At 48.2% G+C, this 22,484-nt stretch overlaps 2 protein-coding genes across 3 annotated transcripts in view; one reads left to right on the forward strand and one right to left on the reverse strand.

Moving 5' to 3' along the window:
• ARHGEF26 (Rho guanine nucleotide exchange factor 26) overlaps nucleotides 1-5,618 on the forward strand; it is a 28,512-nt gene extending 22,894 nt beyond the window's left edge. For both annotated transcript variants that reach the window (XM_059479111.1, XM_059479112.1), the window contains 4 exons: nucleotides 902-1,117; nucleotides 3,011-3,078; nucleotides 3,258-3,362; nucleotides 4,110-5,618. In XM_059479111.1, coding sequence (XP_059335094.1) covers nucleotides 902-1,117; nucleotides 3,011-3,078; nucleotides 3,258-3,362; nucleotides 4,110-4,252 — 532 coding nt within the window. In that variant the 3' untranslated portion in view covers nucleotides 4,253-5,618. The remainder of the gene's footprint in view (nucleotides 1-901; nucleotides 1,118-3,010; nucleotides 3,079-3,257; nucleotides 3,363-4,109) is intronic.
• A 601-nt stretch (nucleotides 5,619-6,219) lies between these two features.
• On the reverse strand, nucleotides 6,220-21,729 carry DHX36 (DEAH-box helicase 36). The gene is made up of 25 exons (XM_059479109.1): nucleotides 21,516-21,729; nucleotides 20,825-20,946; nucleotides 19,709-19,910; nucleotides 18,988-19,026; nucleotides 18,117-18,287; nucleotides 17,556-17,635; nucleotides 16,619-16,693; nucleotides 16,321-16,487; nucleotides 15,694-15,775; nucleotides 15,089-15,229; nucleotides 14,505-14,607; nucleotides 14,100-14,187; nucleotides 13,199-13,254; nucleotides 13,025-13,089; nucleotides 12,418-12,561; nucleotides 11,816-11,933; nucleotides 11,271-11,369; nucleotides 10,570-10,743; nucleotides 10,194-10,280; nucleotides 9,466-9,549; nucleotides 9,268-9,367; nucleotides 9,092-9,182; nucleotides 8,578-8,698; nucleotides 7,858-8,010; nucleotides 6,220-7,235 (listed from the first exon to the last, which is right to left on the reverse strand). Exons 1-25 carry the CDS (start codon nucleotides 21,720-21,722, stop codon nucleotides 7,050-7,052), a joined length of 2,955 nt encoding a protein of 984 aa, XP_059335092.1. The 5' UTR covers nucleotides 21,723-21,729; the 3' UTR covers nucleotides 6,220-7,049.
• Nucleotides 21,730-22,484: the final 755 nt, after the last annotated feature.

Raw genomic sequence — 22,484 nt, forward strand, 5'->3', positions numbered from 1 at the left:
AGCAGTCAGTGGCAGCAGGTGTGGGGATGCTGGATCCTGAGGACAGGCTCAGCCGAGGGGCTCAGGGAGGGTCAGCCCAGTCCTGCTCACACAGACCTGGCTGTGGGCTGGGGCAGGGCCTGAGCTGAAATCAGTGCAATGTTCACCCTGAGGGCTCGTGGGAAATGCACTCACTGCTTCTACTTGTGCTTGGGTCCCTGCAGCAGCAGTCTGATCCAGCGGGTTTGTGGGATGGAAGTGAGGAGTGGGAAGGATTTGTAGAGGTTTATCTGCTGATTAATTAGTAAGAGGTTCTGTTATGATTAGCTGTGCACATGTACAGACTAGTTGATTAATTCGTAAGAAATGCATTTATTATTCATTGCATAAATGCATAGACACATCTCTTTTTCAGACACAAGATTCCCATGTAGTGATGGCAGCACTCCCAGCTGGGATTGCCTGTTCTTCCTTTGGCTAAGGAGTTATTTAGACTAAAATACTGAACTGACTTCTTTAAAAAAAAAAATACACCTCCAAAAATCCCCAAACTTACCCTAAAAAACCAAACCCCAGTCAACCCATGCCCTGCTTCAGGGCATCTGAGCAGAATTGGTTCCATTAGAAGCATGCTGTGTGTCCGTCATTTGGGAGCGCACAAAGTCATTCTGCAGAAAGAGCCCAAAGCCCTGTCAGTGTTTATTTCCCAGAACCCCGGTGAAAATGTCTGAAAACGTGCCCTGGGAGCTCAGCTGGGGCTTTGCGTTACACAGAGCGCTGACAGCAGCTGCTCACCCCTGTGTGGGGCTGGGAGGCGCTGGAAGAGCCGTCCCCGCCGCGGTGCTGCGGCCGTGGCTGCTGGCGGCCAAAGGGAGCGGGGATCCGAGCCCTGACCCGGCTTTGTTCCCTGCCTGCCCCGCAGTGAGGAGAGCTACAACGTGACCGGGTACTCGCTGCGGGAGCAGCTGCTGGTGCTGCCCTGCGACGGGGACGAGCCCGGGCCCGGCTCCTCTCCGGGCAGGGGCGCCCCGGGGATGCTGCACCCGGGCAGGAGCGCGGCCTCCCACCTCTTCAGGCTCCTGCTGCTCAGCAACCACGCCGGCGACAGGGTGGAGATGCTCCTGGGAGCAGACACGCAGTGAGTACCGCTGCCGAGGGGTTTCTGCACCTGGCTGTGTCCGCAGGCAGCTCCTCCCGCCCTGCCCACAGTAGCACATGTTTATTTATTTATTTCTTTCTATTACTTCTTCTGGGTTATTAATTTAAACTGCTGGGTAAGGCCTCGATTAGGGAGGAACTCTGCCTGCAGAGATGAGTGTAGCTGTGCCTCGGGCAGGTCCCTGTGGGGGCCAGCCCTGTGCTGGGAGCCTCACCCGAGGGTCAGTGCTGCCAGGGGCTGTCACGGTGGGGCTGTCACGGTGGGGCTGTCACGGTGGGGCTGTCACGGTGGGGCTGTCACCGTGGGGCTGTCACCGTGGGGCTGTTACCGTGGGGCTGTCACCGTGGGGCTGTCACCGTGAGGCTGTCACTGTGGGGCTGTCACTGTGGGGCTGTCACGGTGGGGCTGTCACCGTGGAGCTGTCACCGTGGGGCTGTCACCGTGGGGCTGTCACCGTGGGGCTGTCACCGTGGGGCTGTTACCGTGGGGCTGTTACCGTGGTGCTGTCACCGTGGGGCTGTCACCGTGGGGCTGTCACCGTGGGGCTGTCACCGTGGTGCTGTCACCGTGGGGCTGTCACCGTGGGGCTGTAACTGTGGGGCTGTCACTGTGGGGCTGTTACCGTGGGGCTGTTACCGTGGGGCTGTTACCGTGGGGCTGTTACCGTGGGGCTGTTACCGTGGGGCTGTAACTGTGGGGCTGTCACTGTGGGGCTGTCACCGTGGAGCTGTCACCGTGGGGCTGTTACCGTGGGGCCGTTACCGTGGTGCTGTCACCGTGGAGCTGTCACCGTGGAGCTGTCACTGTGGGGCTGTCACCGTGGGGCTGTCACCGTGGGGCTGTCACTGCAGGCACAGCACCAGGGTGTGGCACAGGAGTGTCCCAGGCACAGCCAGAGCGCTCTGGGCCCTGAGCAGGCGCTGGGATGTGCTGATGGTGGATGGAGCAGCAGGGTTAGGGCAGGAGCAGCTCTGCTCCTCTCTCTGGGGCGCCCTGAGGAGTGCCCTGCCTTAGAAACCTGTGCCTGCTCTGGGATGTGCACGTGCCATAGGAGTGCCCTGCCTTAGAAAGCAGCAGCACCCAGTGTCTGCTCTGGGATGTGCATGTGCCATCAGCTTCCTCACGGCCTCCCAGCGCTGAAAGAGTTCACTTGTTCTGGGGGAAGCTGGAGGCAGGACAGAGACATGAAAGGGAGTGCTCCAGACGCGTCCCTGCCTGGAAAAATCGATAGTTTTAGGTTGGCTTTCAAAGTTTAGAATAACCATGAAAGGAACTGAAGATCATCAGTGCTTTCTATTAAAGATCTCATTATGAAAGCAGGAGATGATTCAGACTTGTTTGGAAATGCAATTTTATTGGGGAAAAAATGCAGGACATTTTTAGTTGTCTGGGCTTTGTATGAAAAGACATTTTGTTCTGCAGACTTATTATTGATTTGTTCTGTGCTGTTTGCAGTATAAATAGCAGTCCAGCTGATCATCGCTCAGAGCAAGAGTCTGAAAAGAATTCCTGTACTTTAAGTTACCTATTTTTATAGTCTTATCTTTTGAGAAGATGGGAGGGGGATTTCCAAGGCCAAACAGTTCAGAATAATTTTGTGCAGGTAAAACTGAAATGTTTTCTCTGAACCAAAGACTCTCAGCACAGTTTTATCATGTTTCACCCCCTCCTGTGGCATTGGGTCCTAAGGAGAAAAGCACCAGTGTTAGGTGAGAACTTTCTATGGCCCTGGGAAGAAGGCAGAGCATACACAGAGGTGCTGGGTTACTCACAGGGGCTGAAGGGAGAGATGGAGGCACTGGAAGCAGCAGGGGCAGCCTCAGAGCTGAGCATTCTCCAGGACATGAGCTGGGACACGGTTGTGCTTTGCAGGAGTGACAGAGCCCGCTGGATCACGGCGCTGGGCCAGGACAGCGACAGGCAGCACACGGACAGGACCAGTAAGTGACAATGCTGGGGCTGCTGGGTGCTCTGCAGGGCACTGCCCTCACTGGGGCTGGGCTGCAGCCGCCCCGAGGCATGGGGGAAGGTGTAGAGTGGAAGTGTTTTAAATGAATGGTGCTTGTTGTAGTAAAAGCCCGTGACTGGTGTAACTGAGCCTGGCTCTCTCCTTCCCCAGGCCTGGCTCAGGTGGAGACCATCAGGACGTACACAGCCAAGCAGGCCGATGAGCTCTCTCTCCAAGTCGCTGATGTGGTTTTGGTTTATCAAAAAGTGAATGACGGTGAGTGAGGATTTTGTGTCAGTAACCATTTGTCACCTTTGCAGGGAGATCCAGCTACAGAAATGTGTTTCCTATTAGCACAGGGCTGCAGTGAGTAACAGTTCAACTTCCAAGGAAAACGTGAGCATTTGGGTTCAGGTTTCTAAAGGAAGCAGCAGCTGTAACCAGCTGTAGAACATGGCTGCTGGCCAGTATTGGCATGGGAGGTGTCCACAAATAGGAAATTGAATTAGTCTAAAACCACAGAGCTCAGACATTCTAGCGAGTGCCAGGGTTGTCCAAGAGAAACAGCCCCAGTCTGTCGTGCCATGGCCTGGGCTCTCCTGCTGCAGCTCTGGCACAGGGTGCTTGAGCTGAGGTTTGACACAGGATCCTGTGTCCCAAGATCACTGTGGCTCTTGCCCAGACCTGCCCACAATGGCACCGATAGCACCAAGTGCTGCCCAAGTCAGTACTTGAGGGACTAAATTCTAACTTGCTGTTGCTCAGTTACCTGTGAAATCAGAGATTCTGTCACTGTACTATAGCATTACTTCAAACTATATTTGAATGACAAAAAAGACAGTGAAATTGTGCAATGCTTTGCACATACTATTTTTTACCTGGTCTGGCTGGATTGCAAACACCTGCCAAAGCTCTCCTGACCTGGTGCACGATCCCCAGTGAAGGCAGATGCAGAATGCCCCTCAGTGCCCCCAGGGCAGGGCAGGGTCGGTGCAGAGGTGTCACTGCTGTCCCTCCCCGCAGGCTGGTACGAGGGGGAGCGGCTGCGGGACGGCCAGAGGGGCTGGTTCCCCTCGGAGTGTGCCAAGGAGATCACCTGCAGGGCCACCCTGGACAAGAACATGGAGCGCATGGGGCGCCTGCTGGGGCTGGAAACCAACGTGTAGCCGTGCCTCACCCCACTGGGGCTGCTCTGGGACAGGGGACAGCAGGGCCACAGCCCAGCAGCACCCGGACACTGGCATCCCTGCTCCGACAGCTCCGGGCTGAGCCCCGGCCCCAGCAGCAGCAGCGCTTGCAGCAGTGGCTGGGCACTCCTGCAGCTCCTGCCTCGCTGCCTCCTTGTGCTCCCGCTCCTTCTGCTTTGGAGCACCTGAAGTTGTTTTCAGCAGTGCTGGCTGTCCTGCAGCCCCAGGCCCTGTGTCACACTTGTCTTTGTGTCAGCAGCCGTGTGTTCCCTGAGCTCCAGTGCCCAGCTCTGGCCTCTCTAAAGGCTGCCTACCTCTCCAGGGCAAGTCCAGGGCTGGCCCTGGCCTGGCACGGGCACAGCTGGCAGCACCTCACGAGGACTCTGCAGCTCCATGAGGCTGCTCAGACTGCTCCAGGTTCTGCTGTGGGCAAAGGATTTCTGCAAGCTGGATAAAGGCACCGCCCTGTGCAGAGCAGGTGCTGCTGCTCCCTCCTAGCACAGGTGTTTTGCTGCAGAGTCACAGGTATTTAGTGCTGGCAGTGGGGGCAGTTGTTTATGGCTTCCTCAGCTGTCGACTGAGGTCTCGCCTCACTCAGTGCTTCAGAACAGGGGCGATGAGAACGTGAACTGCACTCACTGCTCTGGGAACAAATGCACTCGTGGCTGAGCAGAGTTCAGGGCAGGTGGCTGCAGAGGGGTGGGAGAGTGTGGATGTGGATGAGAAAAACCCTCTGTGTTAAGGGCCAGCTGCTGACTCAGCAGTGTGGAAACGAGGGGACAACTTGTACTACCAAGGCTTCATTCTGTTGCCTTCCCCAGCCTCTGCTGGTTTTTATGTAAGATGCTGATTTCAGTGGTGAGTGAACTGTTTGTAAAGATGTGTAGATCTAATAACTTAAGCTACATTAGGAAGGCAGTAATTTTGTACAAAAATACTTATCTGGACAGTGTGACAGTGGTTATACAGCCTTGCAAATTAATTTATAAGTGGACTGATAGAATAGTAATGAGAGAAACTGTAAATTGAACAAAGACTTATTTAACATAGTAAAAACACTGCTACTGTTTTAACAAATTTTACTGTATACATGTGGATGTTTAACACATAACTGAATGTATAAATCCAGGCATTAATTTTATTCAGATTTTTTTAATGCACTGTATATATTTTTCATACCTAGTTTTTCAAAAAATGCTGTAATGTTTTGTAAAGACATTTTTCATTTTTCCTATTGTTGGACACAGTTCTTCAGGAATTAAAAGACTTCTATGATTTTATAGGACAACAATCAATAAAGTGCTTTTAAATCCTTACTAAAAAAAGTTTTGATTTTGTATTAAATGCCATAAAGCCACCAGTTGACAATGTCATTTTTGTCAGAGAAGGTAAATCTCTTCAGTAAACACTGGCATTTTACATTTTCCTGTTCTGTAAAGATAAATAGCACGATCTTGTGTCCTACCTCATGTCATAGATCCCATTTACCTGTTGGACTTGGAGCAGTGCCTGGGACAGCATCTCATTGCTGAGGCACCATTAAGGGGGAGATGGGAAAAGTCTTCAGTTCCCTCTGCTGCTTGGGGGTCCAACCTGATGTGGTGATCCCCCAGAGAATGCACCAGGCCTGCCTCCTCCCTCCCCTTCCTCAGCCTCCCTCTGGCATCCCCAGCCCCAGGGCAGGGTGATTCTCCTCCTCTGTCTCCTCATTTAGAACACCTGAGGGTGGATGGTCACTTGGTGCTGGGGAAGGAGGTTAAACCAGTGGCAATGAGGAGCTTGGCACCCTCCATCCCTTGTTAACCCAACAGAAAGCACAGCCTAGCCACTAACTTCAACTTGTTTCACTTGAGCTGCTCTGCTTTCCTCAGAATGAAGCATAAATCCCCCTGAACTTGATGATTAGAGTCATGTCTGCAAAGAAAGAAAACCAAAAAAACACCAAAGAAGGGAGAAAAATTATATTTCCAGGTTTTTCTTCTCAAGGATAAACCTCAAAATCCTTAACAAACTTTGTTATTCAAATAATCTTCCATATCTGGAGACCATTCAAAACAGTGAGAACAGTTGAAATAAGACTTGCAAAAAAAGACTCATAATGGAATACTATAACCCATACATGAACTTCTTTAAAAAAATACAAAACAATAAAAAGCCTCCAATGCAATGAACCCTTAACACATAACCCAACATGACTTTCATCTAACCATGCTTTCCGCAATCTGCTATTTCAGTCAGTAGTGATGATGGATGGGGACAGAAAACAAAGGAAGATTAATTAAATGGGATGAAATGCAGAAAAGGAGAATTTCTGAAGATTGTTTCCTCCCACCATACAAATTCAACAAGTGTTTTCAAGTTTAGTTAAATTAAGCTGTAATTACCTTCTGTGGAATACTGGTGAGCAGACTGCTGCACAGCTGGAATAACACAGCAAGTGTAATTACTCACCACACCCCATTAAAGGAAAAAAAAAAACCAAAACAGTTTAGGTATTACTAAGCAGTATTTTAGCAGGGTTTTTAAATATCTGTCACCTGATGGGTAAAAATCCCAAAGAAAACAGCTACAGCAGGACAAGAACCTTACACCATCCACCAGCTGCCTCTCCGTCCCTCGCGAAGCCCCACGGAGCACGGAACACATGCACATACACACACTGCCAGCTAGCCCAGGTAACTCACTGCTCCTCAGGACGAGGAAAGCTCCAGCTCCCCCACAGCAGTGGCTGTCCAGCCTCAGAGCTGCTGTGCCAGGGAGGCGCAGGCCGGCGGCGTCAGCTGTAGCGCTCGCCCTGGAAGCGCGGCGCGAAGTTCCGCACGCCCTCGTTCTCCTGCGTGGTGATCAGGTCTATGATCGCTGTCAGCACTGCTGTGTCCCTGCTTTTGATGTCATCCCAGTCCACGGGATGGGGGCTCTCTATTTTCTCTTGTAGAAGGTCATCCAGTTCTTTTCTCAGTTTCTGGGAAGTGTTGTAAGAAAGGAAAAGAAGGAAAAAGGCAAGAGATGGGTGTTACTGCTACACACAGCACCAACAGAGAGGTTCCAGTGCCTCGGGCCCCTGTTCTCCCAACCTTTATACCTGCTCTTCTCCCCTCAGTTCATCTCCACACTGCTATTTTCACAATCAAACACTCTCAAAACCCAGTCACTTTGATGAGAGGTGACCATCTCTGGAAGTGATGCCTCTTACAGCCCACCCAGCACTTAGCTAACTACCTCAGGATTAAAAAGACTGGTTTAAAATAGAAATAAAATTTTAAAAAAGAGTCCGGTATGATTTTTGGGATCTAATATTAAACAGTGCTATGGAACCCATTCCTATTAACTGAGGAGCCCCACTCTCCTGTTTCCACATCTGTGTGGATGTCGCCTGTACTGACCAAGTCATCCCACACTATCTGTGCAAAATTAAATCTCTTTTGCTTACTTTGTGTGCTAGAACTGTTTGCTGGGAGTGCATTTCAAACATCATCTCCCTGAGTGATAAATCAATAGGCCCACAGGAATATCGAATCCAGAGATCCCTAAGCAGAACCAGTGTTACACTGAGCCTCCCAGGTACATGATTTTGAAACAGTTACCTTGACCAAGTTTGCTATTTTTTCTGGAGACTGGAAAACAATCCACTCATCCACAGCGATGGTGTCCTGGTCCTTATCCTTCTGAATGGATATATCCCCTCCAAAGAACAAGAGGCAGTATGGAGACACCTCTGTACAATCATACAGGTAAATCTGCACAACAACAGAATTCTCTGATCACCCTCTAAATATCTCCAGTGCCATCAGTAATCCTTAATGAGACTCCTACAGATTTCCAGAAGATCCTTACTCAGTTACTCAGAAATTCTAAAGAATGCATGAAGCAACTCAGTTAAAAAAAAGTTACACGAAATTAGATTGCACAAGGGCAAAAATGGTCCCAAGTCTTTCAGTCTTTCACACAGTGGTGAAATGAAACCAGATGCTCCAAACAATGAGAGGAAAAAACATCAGCATATTGAGAAGTGTTAGGACTGTATTTAAATTAAACAAAAAAAAAAAAAACACACTAAAAGAATTTACACCTGTTACTGCCAGACCTTAAAAAACCCAAATCCTCAACAAAACCCCAAGAACTAAACTACAGAAGTTGATTATTTGTGGTACAATACCCCAGTATCACAAAGGAAATAATCTGATGGTGTGTACAAGGAATGGCCTAGGACAGGAAGGCCCCAGAACAAAGGCTGAACCCTGACCCAGTCTCATTAAGAGGGGATAATAAAACAAATGAACCCCACAAGCACAGCTCTGACTCACACTGCTGGTCCTCATCTTCAAATGGTACACCAACCAGTTGTAATGGAACTCTGTCTCCTCCACATTCACTGATTTGGGATGGATATTCACTGATCCATCTGTCTTGGTGCAAACTTTCACCCTTCAAAGAAAAAACAACAACAAAAAAAAAAAGTCTGATAATACAAGAAGTGATAAATCAACAGAGCAGGATCCCTGGGGTCTTTTCCCAAAGAACCAGGAGTGACAGTGTTTGAACTGCTGCTGTAGAACCCCTTTAGAGCAGTGCTACTGAGAGGCTGTAACATCATGCATGGCTTGAGAGGTCACACAAGTTAGTTCAGGTGCTACCAGGAATCCAGATGTTAAGAAATCAACAATCCCACCCTTCTCAGAGGAAGGAATGCACAACCATGACTCCAACTCTAAAGTGAGATTCATTCATGCCATTCACTCAAGCCACTGCTTCACCTTGCCAAATTATGCCATGTAGAAAACACCCTGAATACAAACCAGCTTTAAAGCAAACCCTCACATTTTTCTCTTTTTGCTGAAGCTGGGCCGGATCTTTGCCACCTTGGGATACAGGCCAGCACAGATGACTGCTTTGAGCAGCTTCTCATTACCTGCAGGAGACAGCAAAGAGAGTGAGGCACTTCTGCAAGCTGAGATTTCAGCTGGGATAAGTGCTCCCTTTCCCTCCATGGTTACCTGAGTTGGTGTTAGATTTGGGATCCTTGGGGTTTCTACTATTCACAAACCCAGCTGCAAGGAGATGCTCAGCAAACTGCCCTTTCATGTTATGCAGCATCTAGGAAACAACAAACATTGCACAGAATGATGCTGTGCCAAAGGCTCCTGCTCTTCCCCACACACAGGATCCCGTGTGGCCCTGGCAGGTGCTGTTACCTGCATGGTATTTGAGGACAGGAAATATTCCCAGCAATAGTCCTTCTCATTCCTGAAACCACAACTCCGAGCCTCTTCCCAGCCCTGGGAATGGAAACCAGAGGTGTAAGGGGTTTGTGTAAGTGAACACTACAGACTTAAGGACAGCCAAAACTGGAGGTCATCAAACATGTTCCCTACCAGGGAGAAAGCAAGTCCTTTGATCTCTCTGTATATGTGCACACACCACAGTGCAGAGAAACACAACTGCACAACATGCTGAATCACAGCCTTCCTTTTGCCCTGGTGGGCAGTGATACCTGGCTGTGTTTGCCACAGCACCCACCCTTTGATGGAATTAACAAAGTTAAAGTTCTGGGCAGTAACTTGTGTTTTCCAGGCCGTTTATTTCCTCCTCTCCTCACCACAACACAGTACAGCACAACATCCCACACTCTGAAGCTGGCTTCAGCCTCTTGTAGAGGCCAAAAGTGAACAATTTCAGCAAGGTAACTACAGTACTGTGTTTCCTTTGTCATTTTCAGACTTGTCCTCCAGAAATCAGGTTACTGAGCCTGGAGACAAGATTATGCAACACTAGAAGGGTGAAAATCGGTTGGGTTTCATGTTTCTGTAGAAGCCAAACAAGAAAGCCTACAGAGCATAAGCTGATCAGCTTTTTCCTTAGGATCATCAATATTATTAAAATTAAAATTCTAGGAGAAAAAACCACATGAAAACATGCTTACAGTGAAGGCATTCACCACAGTCAGATGGTCGCTTTTCGAGTTCTTTGACAGCTCCTTTCTTCTTGCATCTGCGATTTTCTCTTTGCCCTAAAAATCAGAACCTACATAATACCTAGACTGACATGACAGTTCTCTTCTCCAAACTCAGGTACATCTGTACAGCAGTACTTTGTATGTAACACATGAAAATTATAGTTATTTCAAATATTCCACAGGAAAAATGATAATTCATAGTATGCAAAGGCAACTCACTAGTAAAAATGTAATTACCATGACACTAATGAAAGTGCTCTTAAACTATAACACCTCACTGAGTCCCAGCGTCCTCCTGAGATTCTTAAATTCCCACAGGTAACTGTGGTCTGTGAGACTTTACCAGAGGGATGACAAAAGGGTCCTTGAAGCTGAGGCTGGCTGCAATGGTCAGCACGGGGTCCAGGCAGCAGAACAAGGCTCCAAACAGGATCATCTTCCCAATGTGTGGCTCCACGGGCAGCCGTGCCAGGTGCACACCCAGGGGAGTCAGCTCCTCCTGCCTGTCCAGAGCATTCTGCCAGCACAAGGGCAGAGAGGGAAGAAACACACACCATATGAAATGGGGAGCATTTCCTTGGTACACAGGTATCCCCCACTAATACCCAAACCAGCTGTTCCTATCTATGGCTACAACGCATCTGTACAAATGCCACCAGAGCAAGGAGTCAGCAGAACAAATGTGCCATGAACCTCTCCTGCCCCAGCAGCCAAGGGAACGATGACACAAGGTGCTCCTCCCACGTGCTCGTTTGTCTCCAGCTCCTCACTGACCCACCGGCAGCAGGGAGGCAGCAGGGTACAGAGGAGGGAGTCACCGAAGTGCAGGGCCACGTGTGTGTTTGGAGTCCTTTACAAAGTCCCTCTGCAGCACTCTGCAGGGCCCCAAGCACCACGGATTGTGTGGAATGTCCCCTCTGTGCAGTGAGGGTCCACCGAGGCTCTGCGCAAGGGGAAGGGGCTGCAATGCCCAGAGCTGTGCAGGCACCCCTGCCTGGTGACACCCACAGTACCACGGCTCTGAACAGATGAACAACACTTTACCAGCTCCATGAGGTGATTTATGGCCAACATCACAGCATCACGAGAGGGGGGGTCCATCAGTTTGCTCAGAAAATAGGCAATTCCACCAAGCCTCAGGATCTGAAAGAAAAATCGCAACAAAAGCCTACAGCAGCTGGAGAAAGATGGTTGTCTAAAACTGGTTAGCAGTAACCACACTCATTGAAGCAGTGTGAGTAATTCACAGCCCCAGTAAGAACTTCTTGGGTTAAGAACTAAGGACAAAAAAATGTACTAGTGATGGAATTTGCAGCAGAAGAATCTATTCTTCATTCAGTTCACTTACACATGGCAATCCTTCTGCTTTTGTAAGGAATTCAATGCAAACTGCCAAAAAGGAAATTCACACCAGTTCTAAAACGACTTTGTAGTAAAATTCTTTTAAGAGATCATATAAATTGACTCACTGGCATTCTCACTGTTTTGGATGAACAACTCTAGGCCCACAGTTGGATTAACTTATTCTCTCAACATTTATCCCAATGGAAAAATAGGTAATAAATATTTCTGAAGATTCCTGCCTTTACCTTGATTTGTAAGCAAAGTTCTTCCAAGGGTGTCCTCAGGATCTCTGGTAACTGATAATCATCCAGCAGGCTGGCACGCAGCCCGTTGTACAGATGGTAACAGTGGCCTGGCTGAACCCTGCAATGATTTAAAGAAACTATTCTTATGGGTTTGGGCATTTGTTGGGTTTTTTTAACCAACGAAACTGATACATTATGGGTCTATTTCTTACAAAGAGCTTCCCAAAACTCCTCCAGGAATTAGAACTGAAATGCATTCAATTGTAAAACCCACTTCAGTCTTCTGAAGACCCATCAGCAGGAAAGAAGCATAGAGAACACAGAAATTAATTTTTACACCATTTCCACTTTACTGTATCAGCCTCATAAATCAGGTGTGAGGGCAATGACAAAAATTACAAAATGCAGGACACTCTTCTATAGGAGGGAAACTGTGGAGTTAAACACAGCACAAGTCAATTCAGCTTCCTAGGAAGGCAAGGAAATCATTCCCTGCCCAGGAACAGGAGCCAGCTGTGCCAGCACATGCAAATAATAAAGAACCTTCAGCACTGTGGGAAACTCAACATCCCCAAACTTCCCTAAGCACCCCCTGTTCCTACCTTCCTGCTCGACCCTTCCTCTGCTTGGCATTGGCTTTGCTGACCCACTCTGCAGCCATGGTGCTGATGTTGTTCTGGGTGTCAAAGTGAGTCTCCTTTATTTTCCCCCCATCTATAACGAACACCACGTCATCAATCGTGATGCTGTTGGAAAAAAAGAGGAAAAAAAAGCAACTTTTCACCTTTGCAAGTGTGACCTAGGATTGGCTTTGGCCTCTCTTTATTCCCTCCCAAACAGAGTCAGCAATTAAAAAAATCTGCCTTTGGAATTTCATTAAGAACTATGTTACTGATTTATTCTCCTTGGTCTGGCAGAAGTTCCCACTTGGACTCTGAACAGAGGACAGGCAGCTCAGATTATCCTGTACAAATCATTCTAGCAATTGTTTAGTATTCCTGTAGTTTAACTGTTCAAAACAACAGAGCTGGCTGGATTGTTTAAAACAATTATAGGAAAACTCTGTTTAGTCTATAAATATTTCTAAATTAACGGCACAAACGCAAACATATTTTCAGGAACACCAAAGAGGCTTATACTTTAAATCATCACTTCCATTTATTTTGTTAAACACATAGCTTTCCTGGCTCTGGGCAGCCAGGCACTTACCTGGTTTCTGCAATGTTGGTTGCAATCACAATTTTCCTGACTCCTGGCGGGGTCTTCTTGAACACCTGTAATTATGCAGGGCCCATTTATGTCTTTGCCAAAAGCAAACATGTGCTTCATTCTTTTTTTTTTTTTCTTGTAGTTGTGAAAAATTGCAATAAAAGAGAAGCATACCTGAGTCTGGTTAACAGTAGGCATCAGTGAATGCAAAGGGATGATAATAAACCTATCTGAAAGTTAAAAATCAGTAGAAGATATGGTGTAAGCACAGAAACTTCCAATTTTACAGGAAAATCTATTAAATCAACCATGCAGAACAGAGAAAATAGGCCGCAAGTCAGGCTACTGCTTCTTGCTCTGAGATCACAGGTATTTGTATCATAACAGCAAATTCTAAAGTAAAAAGGTATAAAGGCCTTTTTTACGATGCTACAACATGAAGAGTTAAGACAATATGTGAAGTTATGTATAGTAATTCAGACTTCCTTTTTAAATTCTGAAGTTATTAAATAATTGGTCAAGTTTAATACACAAACTGACACTCAATCTTCCAATGAACTGGAATTCTGCATCTATGGAATGTACACAACCACACTGCAAGTCACCATCTGAACAGCCAAGAGCCCAGCTAAGACAGGTGAGATGGAAATATGAGAGATGCAAAAGGACAAGTTAAATGTGTCAGACAGGCACAGAGTACTTGAGGGATTGTAAGAAATTCTCAAATCAACAGGATTTAAGGGAACGATCAGCAAAGCAGGGGAAGCTGCTCAAGGATGAAGCACAGAGGAAGCACACACAGAATGGAGTTTAGTTTTGGATGGGAGCTCTCCCAGCTGCAGGAAAGGACAAGAGGAAGAAGACGCAGGTCAGGTTGTTTTTCAGATTGTCACTCCCACACTGAGGAAAATGAGTTGTTAGCAGAGGAAAGGACACCAGACACACAAAACCTGCTGAACACTCTGGAGAGGAGACAAGGGAAAAAATGAATCCAGCCCAACTGCAGCAACCCCATGCAAAAGGAGTCTGCCCCCAGTGCCACTGCCAGAAGTCCCACAGAGAGTTTGGGTTTTACCTGACTTAAACATGACTTGAGACATCAAGAGCTCATGCAAAGTGCTGATGTTATCCCAGCCTGGCAGAAACACCAGAATTGCACCATCCTACGGGGAAAAGAGGCAGTGAAGGGAAGAGAGGTCAGAACACATCACACACTGCACAGAGAGCCAGCTCCTTGCACACTGACATATGGTGGGCATGTGAGATGTGAAACCTCACTGACCCAGCCTGGTACAGTCTGTCAAGGGTTTTTTTTTTTTTTTTCTAGAAAAGAGCTACCTCCATGTATTTATCTGAACATAAAAGTAGTTCAAAACTGTTCAATTACTTAGAAGAGCAAACAAAAACTTCTCTTCTTTCTGTGTAACCAGCCAAAGCCATTGCCAGCTCTGGCACTGCCCCCAGCTCAGTCCCACTGTACCTCCTCTTCCAGCACAATGTGTCTGATCAGTGCTGCTATAAGGTCCAGGTCCACCTTGTCATCATCCATCATTTCCAAGGCACTGATTGTGCTTGCTGAATACCTGCAGCAGGGAAAGCACAGACATGTAAAGCTCTGAGTGAGCCACCCAGCCATGAACCCACCTGCAATCAGCTCAGTTCTCTGAGCAATTCCTGCACCTCCAAAGGGCTCTCCACATTTAGTTCAGTGTGATTATTGTCAGTTCAGAACTGCTGAGGAATTACCATGTCATGACTGAACTGTTTTGAAGCACTTGCATGACCTCCCTCCTTCTCATTGATGAGCCAGGGACTGACAATTTGTATTTAGGTAATGAACTGAAATTTAACTTGAACAACTCAGAGGCAAAGGGAGCTAATCCTGCTGTCTCTAAAGCACTTCACTAGCTGCCAGCCAACTGTACAGATAATTCCATCACCATTTTCCACAGCAGCCACTATCCCACTGTTACTAAAGCCCAGCAACACAACACAGCACTAATTTATGGTTGTCACTTCAGAGCTGCCTGTAAAATGGAAGCAGAAGAGAAACTTGGGCCCAACCTGCCCTGCAGCTGCCTTAGGTAGCCTGGCCACTGCTGCCTGTAGATCTCCTCCTTCTCCTCCTTCTCTGGCCTGCTCATGTGGCCCTGCATGAAGCCCTTCCTCCAGTGCAGCCGGCGGTCCGTCTTCTCCGGGGTGTACCTGTGCACAGCAGGAGCAGACACAATTTCATTTGAAACTGAGGGCATTTACAGCAGCTGCACAGTTTTCAAACCATGGACAATATGCTGTGCTTTAGCTAAATCATGTGTAAGAATCTTCAGTTTCTCTTCTGACAGAAATCTTACAAAAGCAGGGACCAGCCCTACTAAGTATGAGAACACGTAGGGGAAAAAAGTGAACAGCAAGAAAGACTAGCTTAATTTAGAGACCTGAAAATTCACCACAGCAACAGAGAAACTGTTCTCCCCCTCAAGCCAATATTCCCAGGTAACTGTGGAATTATGGGTAACCTGTAATTACTGTACAAGGCCCCCCTTAGGAGGTTTACTGTTGAAAAATACAGGCAACTCTTCTTTATGCCAAGTTAATCTTTGAACATACACACACTAGGCTAAGCCCCCGCCCAAATACTCTCTGAAACGATGTTCAGAAAAAACACTTGCCTCAACTTCTCAATGACATCTTCAAGCAGATATTCCACCACTGGGAAAGTGAACCCAGGGATGTGAATCATCGGGCAATGGTCTGTGGAGGGAGGCAGAACTCAGTTTTAAAACCACTGATGAAATACTGCACTGCAAGAACAGAAGCAATAAACATTCCTCACTAGTTCTGCAATATAGCTGTCATGTCTACGGGACATTTCCAGTTGTCAGGGAAGATGTCACATTCACCCCCAAGTAAGGCTGCTGAATAAAAGAAGGATGGGCAGCAGGCAGTATTCTGCACACCACGATGTTCAACTGGTTCCAGCTACTGGAAAAAGCTGTGAGACTGAACAACACAAAGTTCAATCTGCTTGCCCCCTCAGAGCAAGAATGCTAAACGTGGTAAATATTTACTAGGAAAATATTCTGTGGATTCTGTTTCCATAATGTGTCTGAAAAGCAAAACCAGAAGCAATGAGATAAAACTGAGAGAAACTGCATCTCCAGCAGCTGGCAGGTATTTGTAAAACTGAAGTAATTTCTTCCTTTGATACAAATCAATGCTATCATTCAAGAACTGCACTATACTTTTAGAAGCCTAAATTACTTAAGAAGAACATTTCTAGGAAGCATTTCACCTACCAAAGTACTCGGAAAACTTCTCTGCATTTAAAGTAGCACTCATCAGTATGACTTTCAGATCCTGCCGAACATTCAGAAGATCTTTAATAATGCTCATTAAAACATCTGATTGAAGATTTCTTTCATGGATTTCATCAAGAACTACATGACTGATGCTGGACAAGTGCCTAAAAAGAGAAGGGGAAGAAGTTAAACTTTTGCTTTTAGAAAAAATAAAAAGCAGAGCCATGACTGTTTGGAACAGCTCAGGACTCATTCCATAATTGCATTCAGTGTCTCATTAAACAGGAGCTCTTACTTATCTGACTGGAGCCACTGCAGGACAATTCCCGTGGTACAGTACAAAATGGAACCTTGTTTCCTTGGCAAGCGGCTGAAAGAGACACAATAAAATAAGAACTCCTCAGTTTTCCTCTGTATTTAACAAAATGCTGTAAAACTTTAAACCCCAGCTGCAGGTGCCATTGCAGACATGATGCAATGTGCCTCACTGCCTCCCTCACTCACAGCACAAGGAATTGGGCCACTGCTGCATCACCTCTGTGGCTGGGGAATGGAGCAGGGAGAGGCCCTGGCTTCCAGGCACCCTGTGCCATCCCCTGCACACTGAGGTGCTGATCCCCACCTCCTGCAGCTCAGAGGGCACTCACATGCACAGCACTGGGAGCAAAGAGGAATAGCAGAGATTCTATGAACCCCAGGTAAAATGCTGGGAGGGCTCAGCTCTCCTCTCTCACCAGCAGTTTTGCTTCAACAAACGGGTTCCCTTACGTGCTGGTACCACTTCAGATTTTTCAATTATAGCCAACTACAAACGTAAAAGCTTTTGCTCTGCAAGCTTCTGTCACTGCACCTATTACATGGTCCCAGGGAATTGGTCCATAAATATGTGTAGCAAATGCACAGCTTTCCACAGAAATATGGTTTGGAGCATTTTCATTTTTTCTTGAAATTCATTGATTAGGGACATCAGTTTTACTTCTGCCCACAGCAGAACCGTTTACAAGAGCTGAAAACAGGACTTATTAGACAAAGCCTAACTTAGAATAGTCACTGTCACATAAAAGATAGCAAATGCACTCAAACCTCTTCCTAAAATTCAAAAAGCTCATCCCTTCCTCGCAGGAATTCCTTCAGGGGAAAACACCAGCAGGAAAGCAGTTCTTTCTTTTTAGAAGTACTTTTCAAATTGTCTCCTTTGGATAACAAGAGACCCTTGCCATGGAGCCGCTCACCTCTGCAGGCGGATCTGGTACCCCGTGCTCCTGCCATTGCCACAGCTCTCTGCCCTCTCAGCAGCCACTCTCTCAGCCACCTGAGGGGGACAAAGAAAATCAGGCTGATCTCTGACTGAGCTGCTCACCAGTAGGAACGCCTGGTTCTGAGAGGTTTGTAAATTAAGAAATGCCCTGAAGAACACCTTTTCTCCTCCCATGAGAGCAACAACCCAGGAACAAGACTCTCTAGGAACACAGAGCATTACCAGCCCATTCCCGTTTCAGAGCTTGGCCATCTGACACTGAACTACCAAGGAGAGTAACTACAGAGCATTTGAAAGCCAGATTCTTTCCTGCTCATTAACACACCTCTAGAGGGCCTGACACTGCATTAGTTTTTATCTTAGTGGGCATTTGCACTGCCCAAATCCATTAAACCCACAGATGTACCCCATGACTAAAGCCAGGGAAGAAGGAGGCTGCAGTGCCAGTGCTCCACGGACACTGAACCTTGTGAACAGCCAGTGAGTGCAGGTTACCAGCACCGTTACTTGCGGCAGCCTGGGCAGGGGCACTCACAGAGATGGCGCTGATCCTGCGGGGCTGTGTGCACACGATCCTGCAGGTGGAGCCCAGGCCACGCTCGATGTGGTCGTCCAGGATGAACTGTGTCACCTGCGTGGTCTTGCCGCAGCCCGTCTCGCCGCTGATCACCGTCACGCGGTTGCTGTTGATCAGCTTCACCAGCTCCTGGCCACACAGAGACACAGCTGTTACTGCTCTGCTGCTGCAAACACGCTGTGGAGGATTCTGACAATTCCCTGCTCCTGTGGGGTGAACTCTGAGCAAAGTATCAACGTGCTCAGCTGCCTCCTGTAATGCTACCAAAAACGTTAAATCTCACAGAAGCCATTTCTGCACATTTGCACTTCACATGTGTAGGGTTTAAGGCATGCTCAACCTCAACACTAGCTTTAAATGCTTTAGATCCTGAATGAAAGCAACATAGAAGAACTAAAATGAAAGCCTGAAATACATTTTTAACCTTTCTGCTTCCTGCTTTGCTCCTGTAGATCTCTGGAGGCTGAACACAAGAGTTTGCCCCGTTGGACTCCAAGCCTGCACAAACTAAAGGTTTTCAGCACAATATTTTAACATTTCTTGTACCAAGAGGAACACTTTCCCAGCCTCGTCCTCCCCACCTCAAGGACTGTTAAGGGCAGTATGACTATTTAAAGAAACCAATCCTAACAGCAAGGACATTATGACAAATAGAGGGACTGTAGGAAGGAGCTCACTGATCACCCACTGAGCCTGCAAAAGCAAACAGAATATCAGAATATTCCATTTCTACTGCATACAGGGGATACCAGCCTAAGAATTAACATCAATTAATAACAGCCCCTCTTTGGAGCACTGCACCACAGAGACTCTCTCAACGCACACTCACCTCTCTCATCCCGTATGAGGGCAGCTTCTCTCGGAATCTCTGGGGGAAAAAGAAAAAATGTTTCTCTTTAAACATCTTTTCAACACTGAAGCAATAGAACAGATTTCACCTCTATTAGATTTCACCCTTTAGTTTGGGCTAAACTACAAAATAATGACAAACTGCTCAGCCACACTTGTATAAACACAGGCCCGTGGGAAATAACTTTAATTCCTGTGTTGTTTCAGTTTCATTCAATTTAGAAAAATTATTTCAGCCCAACACTTAAGTACACAACAAGGCAGGTATATACAGGTGCAAGAGTAGGGCCTGGTATGGAAGAGAGAACTGGTGTCCAGGGAAAGACCATTTTCTGTACATGGCTGTTCAAAACAAAACCCCCTCTGTTTTCAGGAGGCCATTCCTTCACAGCCCAGTGCTGTGCTTCTAGTTTCAGACATAACTGCAGGGACACAATCCATAAAAAAGAAAGAGACACCCACCCAAAAGAACAACACGTCAGCTTCAAATTTCAGATTCTAACTGTTTCTGAAATTTGTAATTTCCAATTTTTAACCACTGTTCTATCAATAGGTATAAATTTTATGAATTCTAAAGATAATTTTTAGCAAAAGTAACATCATGACGACTTTCTAGTAAATTATGAGGGATTACATTTTGAGGTTAGCTTAATTTTAAAAAATCCAGTTAAAAGTTTTCAACTTAACACAGGGAAAAGTACCTGCATTTCAATATATCTGGGATCAGATCTCTTCTTCATTAAGTCTTCTTTAAGTTGTTCATCTAAATCAGCATCCTGCTCGGTTTTTTCACAGAGGAATTCCACATCCAAATCCAGGGATGTTTTCTCCCAGGTTGGTATCTGTCTTACAGGAGCTTTCTCAGCATCTGGTTTCACTTTGGCAGGCTGCTCTGGAGCAGGGCTGGAATGACAGAACAAGAACTTCAGATTCCCCCAGCTGTGCCTGGCCACACGCAGAGTGCAGGTAATTACATCCAGCAGTTAATGAACCAACAGTCCATGGGAACAGAGAACCACGGAATGGTTTGGGTTGGAAGGACTTCAAAGGCCACCCAGAGCCACCTTGCCATGGTAGGAACACCTCCCACTGCCCCAGGTGCTCCAAACCCCAGTGTCCAACCCAGTCCTGGGCACTGCCAGGGATCCAGGGGCAGCGCCAGCCGCTCTGGGTCTGTCACTGCAGCGAAAATCATTAAACCAAAATAAAGTCTCAAACTACCAACCACCAAAAACCTGACATCAGGATCTAAGAAAAAACACACTTTGTTCTTTCGTACCAAACAAAGCCCCAAAGCAACAAAAACAAAGCATCATCAGAAAAGGACAGCTTGACCCACTGCCCCATAACTGGATCCCACACCAAAGGGAGCCCCAATCCCCTCATTCAGCACACGGGCCCATTCCAGCTATTCCTGCAAATCCTTAATGACTCCAGAACAGACCCTGCGAAAATGTTCCAAGACTGCACAATAACTCAAAACAGAAGCCATAATCCACTTCAGGAAGAGTTGTTCCAGAGGCCAAGAGAGCTGAAAAGTCCCATGCATCCACTGTAGTAAGCCTTGAGATGAGTTAGAAGTTTTATGAGTTTAAGTGGAAATTCAACACCCTAAACTCAGCAGTAATGAAAGAGTTTTACAGCAATGACTACAACCATTTCAGTGTGACAATGTGACATGTGGAGAAACTGGAGGGTATTTGTTGAGCCAGTACACTCAATAAAGGCAAATCACTTCTGACACATCTTCCTGACAGCTTGTGGAAAGTTTGTGCAATTCAAAGTAAATAAATGAACTGGTAATTATATCTCTTTACCCTTCTTCATCCCCAGACCACCAGGACATGCCTTCTTGCTCTTTGTCGTTTTTAGTCTGGACAGAATTCAGCAGCTGCACGATTTGCTCTTCCCGGCGCTCGTCCATGCGCACCACAGCTCTCTAGGGCAGAAAGCACAGGGTCCATCATCAGCGGGGAGCCCGAGCAGCCCAACAACGGCCGCGGCAGCCCTCACACACCGGCCCGCCGCTGTGCCCAGGGCTCCGGGCACCGCAAACAACGGCCACAGCAGCGCTCACACACCGGCCCGCCGCTGTGCCCAGGGCTCCGGGCACCGCAAACAACGGCCGCGGCAGCCCTCACACACCGGCCCGCCGCTGTGCCCAGGGCTCCGGGCACCGCAAACAACGGCCACAGCAGCGCTCACACACCGGCCCGCCGCTGTGCCCAGGGCTCCGGGCACCGCAAACAACGGCCACAGCAGCGCTCACACACCGGCCCGCCGCTGTGCCCAGGGCTCCGGGCACCGCAAACAACGGCCACAGCAGCGCTCACACACCGGCCCGCCGCTGTGCCCAGGGCTCCGGGCACCGCAAACAACGGCCACAGCAGCGCTCACACACCGGCCCGCCGCTGTGCCCAGGGCTCCGGGCACGACCGGACACCTCCGGCTCTGCCTGCGCGGAGAGGGACAGGCCCCCGCCCCAGCACGCGTCCCCGCGTCCCTCACCTGCTGCCGGTCGGCGTCCCGGTTCTTCTGGCCCTGCCTGCGGGCGTACCACAGCCCGATCTCGCGGCCCTTCAGGTGGCTGGGGTGCCGTCCCCGCCCGCCTCCGCCGCCCGCCGCGGAGGAGGCGGCGGCGGCGCCGCCATCGCTGCCGTGGCCCCGGCCCCGGCCGCGACCGCGGCCCCAGTCACGGCGCTGCTCGTAGCTCATGGCCGCGGGTGCCGGCGCGGCTCAGCCCGGCCCGGCCCGGCCCGGCGCGGCCCCGCCTCATCCGCCGGCACGGCCCGCCTCATCCGCCGCCGTGCTTCCGCCCGCTGCCTCGCAGAGCACGGAGCCCGGATTCGAGTCCGACCCTACCGGACCCATCCGCGGGCCCAGGGTTCGAGTCCCGGCCCCACCTAACCCAGCCCCCGGGTCTCGTGTTCGGGTCCCGAGCCGACCGAACCCACCCGCGGGGTCCGGGTTCGAGTCCTCACCCTGACCCGCTCTGCTGGACCCGGCTTCGGGTCCCCCAACCGGCCGCTGTGTTGCAGAATTGGGAATTTGTATCGTTTTCTTAGTGTTTGAATTCGTATACTTTCAGGCCTAATCAACAAGAAAACAGATTTAATCCGTGAAACAAAGAGCAGCCAGTGCTGTCCAGGTGTTAGAAAAGTATTTCTAGTACTATATCGATTTAGATACTGACAAGGACTGCAAGTGAATCAAAACTGCTGTAACCTCCCACATGTAGAGCTGCTCCCTCGTTTCCACAGGTTCCTGCAGACACGCCACCCAGTGCCAACAAACACCAAAGCTGGGGTTTGAGATTTTATTTAGGATTCCATTTAGACACACGTGTGCCTCAAATAAATAGATATATAAATAAATAACTTAAAATCCACTGTGGAAAGCTGTAAAGCACTTGAGTATTTGTTATCCCCTTGATACAGCATTAAGAGTTCGAATTGATTCAACAGTGCACCTAAACAA

The sequence above is a fragment of the Ammospiza nelsoni genome, chromosome 10 (genome assembly GCF_027579445.1).
Source record: "Ammospiza nelsoni isolate bAmmNel1 chromosome 10, bAmmNel1.pri, whole genome shotgun sequence".
Lineage (NCBI taxonomy): Eukaryota > Metazoa > Chordata > Aves > Passeriformes > Passerellidae > Ammospiza > Ammospiza nelsoni.